Below are 4,662 nucleotides of genomic sequence, written 5' to 3' on the forward strand. Positions count from 1 at the left end.
TTGGCTTCTTACTGGGAAGCACAGCCCGAACTTCATGCTGTATGCCTTGGTAACCCTTGTCCGCAAGCACAGCCCATGAAGTGTGTTCACGGTTTGGGTCCGCAAGAAGGGTCTCGTCCTGCTGCTTGGCGAGGCCTGCTTTGTGCACATCGACGTTCTCATCGAAGATGGTCTTGTCCGAGATACTTCCTTTGTAGTGCTCTGTGCAAAAGATGGCAAAGCCATTTGGGACGACCGAGATTTCGACTTTGTGACCGTAGAGCGAGTGCTTCCCACTGTAGTAATGCTTCTTCTCGGCGTACGAGCCAAATGGAGTGTTTGTTTGTTGAAACGTGACGTCGGTGGCGTATCGAGCGAACGGGAAGTTCTTAAATTGATTCCCTGATGCGATCAGGTTCTTCATGGACCACTGCTCGGCAAGCTGAGCGACGTAGGACCGCATGAAGAAGGGGTGAACGGCCTTGATGTACCCAAGGACGCGCTTCTCGAACGTGGGAGGTTTCTGCGAGAAGACAAGGGCCACGACGTCCCAGTTGCCACAGTGCTTCATCGACGCAAGCATCATAAGGAGGAGGTCCCTTGCTGACACCTCGGACTTTCGTCCAGACCCAACGTTCCAGTTCTTGGACACGAAATGGCGCAGGTCAGCCCACAAAAGATCGAACTCAGACGGCGAAAAGTTCGTGAGGGAGAATATGCCTTCGGGACCTTGGGTTGAGAGAAAGGCGTCGTAGATGGGGGAGTTGGAGTCTGCATCCTCATCGGGCTCCTCTTGGCGCACAGTCGTGAATCGAGCGAGTTTGTCGCGGCGCTGTTGCTCGAGGTCCTCAAGCAAGGCCATGCCCCGCGTGAATGCACGTGTGTTTACATGCGATGGTTGTTGGGTGGGCTGGGGTGTTGGCTGTGAAGGGCTCTGCGAGTCTTGCAAGCTGTATCGGCGAGGCATGGAGATAGTTTGGTGCGGGTTATTGGAGAACAAGCAGTGAATTCGGAAGTGATTGAGTGTTTTCCAATTACATGGATGGATTTGAAAACGATGCGCGCCAAACGAATTCACCCAATCAACTGTAGGCAAATACATGTGTGCGCATAGTCGCGGCGCCTGTCGATTACTCGTATTGAAACCAATGATTTGGATTACTCCAAAATATTTGCGATAATCAAGAATATTAATTGTCACATGCAAATCATAGGATCGGTCATCAGGTGGTCTAATGAGAACGATGGGGGTTCGCATCGTGCGCTAACAGTACGACGCCCGCCAGCATCTGAAAGTTCATGGGCGCCATTTGGCAAATTTTGGACTGAGGCCAAAAGGCTTGGTTGCCTCAACCTGTTGCAGAGGTTTTGACAACCGAGAACCGTAGAAACCATTTCTTTCGCGTCAAAGCACAACATGCAACTTCAGTGGTGCAAGGAGACGACAAGTCAAACATGTGAGATTATCAGCAATACGTTGGGAAGATGATTTCATTTTGATCGCCTTCCCTACTATTCCATAGTATATTTCCGAGGCCTGGCGCCAACCATAGACCATGAAAGGGACGTTCGTCATTGCATGGCATGGCTACGTATTCCCTGGCCAAGACGGTGATGGGGCCTTGGGCGTTGCACGACACGCGCTCATGACGAAGTACGTCGTCGGCGTCGACACTCAAGTCCCACGCGTGCTTGATGGCGCTGTGGAGAAGCGGCGAGAACCAAGGCCAAGACACCCCTTCGGCTGGACGACTGTCATCGTGGCATGCGTCGGCACGGCATAGATTGTACGGACGCTCATCGAGGAAGGAGTCCCCATTCGACGACGCCGACGCCGATGGACTCATGGGCTCACGGCGTTGCACTGGTGTGTGTAATACGAACACCCCGAATCGGCAAAAACCCTCTTGGCGTCCATCTCCGATAGTAGGTCCGAAAGTACTCGAGAGCGGCCTAGAGCATGGTCAAGTAGTACCCTGCTTCCCCTACCCATGATGAATGATTCCCGTCAACGTAACCCCAATGCATGTTCTGCATACATACTGTAGTACCAGTGGTGTGTGTGATGTAATGTACTACGTATTTCAACCACGAAGTTAAATAGTTGTTTTCGTGAGTATTTGTCAGCATAATAATGTGCCTAAGGCTAAGTCAACCACGCCATTCGGTGGCAGTCGTCGGGTGCTTTGAGCACAGTCACCACTTCTGCCTTGGGGGATGGGAATTCACGAATGTACTTGAGCTTCTACGTGTTACAATTAGTAGAGGTGGGAGATTTTGAAGGGTTTGAGTTCACAGTGCGTACCGAAATGGATTTCGTGGAGGGAGACGTTGAGGCCATGGACGAAGTAGGGGAATTGGCAAGGAGAGCTCCGATGGCTGTGGCCGGCCGCCGCCGATGGGTCGGGATCTCTGGCACGCCGACCTAAACCATTAAAAATAACTTCAGAGTCAAATATATATATATCAAATATACCGAGTCGCCGTGGGTCACGTATTGCTCGCGAGGCTGGGGACGGGCGTTGGCCGTGTCTGCTCGCAGGGGCGACACCCTCACCCGCACGGCTGGACTCGTCGTTTGTGTCTACCATACAACCCATGAGCATACATCAGACCACAGTCAATACCTACAGTACATACCTTGACTCTGGATGGTGTCGAGGCGTATTTATCATTGTTGGGGGCGTTGAGGCTGGGGCTACTTCTAGTGTTTGCGGTGTCAATAGTCATCGATGGATGGCGGGGGGATGTCAGTTGGGGGCCTGGTCGAAGGTTGGCCATTGAGTTCGAGCCGTCGAAAACGTCCACTTCCAAGTTGACGGTGGTCGGGGGTGGGAGCGACCGAAGTTGTACTTTGTTGGGGCCATCCCATATCCTCCCATTTGAATCTGAGGATGCCCCCACCACCATTCGCAGGTGATTCTACATACAAACATCGTCAGAATATGCTCATGTACCAGTGATTTCTACCTGGAAGCCCTGCCTAGACATGGCGGACATGGTCTCTCGTCGGTTGGGGCCCAGGTACTTGGACACCCCCTGCACGAGCGACACGCCCGTATTAAGCTCGATGGACTGGGCGAACGTTTCTCGCTGCAACTCCATCACGTGGGGCTCATACGCCTTTTCCTGCTTGAACTCGCCCTTGACCGACAGCTTTTCGTAAAACCAGCTTGATTTGACCGTTCTTTTAGGCGTTTTGACTTCTGCGGCGCCGTGCCGTCGACGAGCCCGAGGGGGCTTGTCGTCTGCGGGGGTGTCCTCCTTTGGGCTGGGTTGATGGAGCAGTAGGAGGGTTGTGTCTTGGTCCACGGGTGTGTCGTCGGGAATGGTGCGCACCGTGTCCAGTGTCGTCACCGGGGCGCTGTCTATTGTCATCGTATCTGGATCGTTGTCACCGTCGCGGATGGTGGTGGTGTCACACACGACGGTGGTCTCAGTGACGTCGTACTCCCGCTGGCCCAACGCCCGTCGAAGCACCGACACTTTGCCCCACTTGGCCTTTTTCTGCTTGCTCGACGTGAGTTCGGTCATGCATTTGATCCGCCACGCTTTGGTTTCCTGTCAATTACAAGGTGAATAGATGAGTCATCCATGAGTACGTCCGTCGATCGAATAATCTTACTTTGTCAAAATAATCGACTTTGGCGGGGATTCGAAACACCATGGGCTGCTCTTGCGGTATGAACGTATCGGATGCGGCAGACCCCCTCTATTTAACTAGGCAGTGAGACTCCGATGGACGATACTCTATGGACAAACCCGTCGAGGTTGGGGCGCCGCGGAAGACGCGGTGTTGCGGGGCGGCAAGGACGACTTTTCGGACATGGATCGAAGGCTGATGGCGCGTTGGAAGGGGACGCCGTTGGGGGATTCGTAGAGCCGCTGGGGATGGGCGCTGACTTCTTTCTTGGGCAGCGCCTGCACCGCGTGTCGGTCCACCGAGTCGGCGCGGGGTTCGTCTTCACAACACTCGACACTGACCACGGCGTCGTAGTCGATGTAGCACCCCATGCGAAGCGTCGAGATGATGCTGGACGCCATGGCCTCGATGCCAAAGTGCATCTACGATGCAGTCGATATGAGGAAAGATATGGTTGGGATCGAGTTCACTTGTTTCTCTAGCCGTTCGTATTGGATTTGGAACAGGAAGGTCTCGTCAAGGATCCAGTCGATGGTGTCGAGCACCAACCCTTCAGTGTCTTCCATGGGAGGAACCCGATGGACGGGGGTGGCAGCGATGACGGACGCCAGCACCGCCGCGCCAAGTTGGCCCTTCTTCTCGACCTTTTTTGCACTGGACGGTGGTGGCGCCACGGACGTCGACGGTCGTTCCTTACCCTTCTTCATCCCACAGTCCAATTGCCAAACCCAACGTGAATGGTGGCGGTTTCAAAACGGTTTCATGGTTTCGGACGCTGCCCTTTTCCGCATGCCAATTGTATCATAAAATTGTGACAAAATGGTACTTAAGACTTACGGGACAGCATTGAATATTAATACCAACCTTGGATACTATGGTTAATATAATATAATTGTTGAATTAAAAGCGTGGATGACATGTGGATGAAATTTGGATGACATTGGATGAAATTGGATGAAGTTGTGGATGAAACCTAAAGTAGTGACCAAGCCTTACGTTGGCCCCGAGCGCCCGGGAGGCCGTCTGCGCAAGCGCGGCCG

At 53.2% G+C, this 4,662-nt stretch overlaps 3 protein-coding genes across 4 annotated transcripts in view; all 3 read right to left on the reverse strand.

Moving 5' to 3' along the window:
- Nucleotides 1-946, reverse strand: part of H257_18887 (hypothetical protein) — a gene marked incomplete at both ends in the record, with an annotated part of 6,617 nt that extends 5,671 nt beyond the window's left edge. The window contains one exon of the mRNA XM_009848024.1: nt 32-946. Coding sequence (XP_009846326.1) covers nt 32-946 — 915 coding nt within the window. The remainder of the gene's footprint in view (nt 1-31) is intronic.
- Nucleotides 947-1,445: 499 nt separating this feature from the next.
- H257_18888 (hypothetical protein) lies at nt 1,446-1,826 on the reverse strand (the record flags this gene model as incomplete). The annotated part of the gene is made up of 1 exon (XM_009848025.1): nt 1,446-1,826. One exon carries the CDS (start codon nt 1,824-1,826, stop codon nt 1,446-1,448), a length of 381 nt encoding a protein of 126 aa, XP_009846327.1.
- A 237-nt stretch (nt 1,827-2,063) lies between these two features.
- H257_18889 lies at nt 2,064-4,344 on the reverse strand. Of its 2 annotated transcripts, none has more exons than XM_009848027.1 (8): nt 4,093-4,344; nt 3,742-4,044; nt 3,605-3,691; nt 2,950-3,540; nt 2,620-2,901; nt 2,456-2,563; nt 2,285-2,404; nt 2,064-2,221 (listed from the first exon to the last, which is right to left on the reverse strand). In XM_009848027.1, the coding sequence occupies exons 1-8, from the start codon at nt 4,327-4,329 to the stop codon at nt 2,126-2,128; spliced, it is 1,824 nt and encodes a 607-aa protein (XP_009846329.1). In that variant the 5' UTR covers nt 4,330-4,344; the 3' UTR covers nt 2,064-2,125. The 2 variants fall into 2 exon arrangements, with proteins under 2 accessions (XP_009846329.1, XP_009846328.1); XM_009848026.1 differs by having other exon boundaries at nt 2,064-2,224.
- Between the last annotated feature and the right edge of the window lie 318 nt (nt 4,345-4,662).

The sequence above is a fragment of the Aphanomyces astaci genome (assembly GCF_000520075.1).
Source record: "Aphanomyces astaci strain APO3 unplaced genomic scaffold supercont1.254, whole genome shotgun sequence".
NCBI lineage: Eukaryota > Oomycota > Saprolegniomycetes > Saprolegniales > Verrucalvaceae > Aphanomyces > Aphanomyces astaci.

What these genes read in the sequence shown, in the direction of transcription:
- H257_18889 (XM_009848026.1), bottom strand. Translation starts at nt 4,329, where the DNA reads ATGAAGAAGGGTAAGGAACGACCGTCGACGTCCGTGGCGCCACCACCG. An exon ending in ACGAACGGCTAGAGAAACAA is followed by an intron (nt 4,045 to 4,092) that starts GTGAACTCGATC and finishes ACTGCATCGTAG; the next exon opens with ATGCACTTTGGCATCGAGGC. An exon ending in CGACACCATCCAGAGTCAAG is followed by an intron (nt 2,564 to 2,619) that starts GTATGTACTGTA and finishes GTTGTATGGTAG; the next exon opens with ACACAAACGACGAGTCCAGC.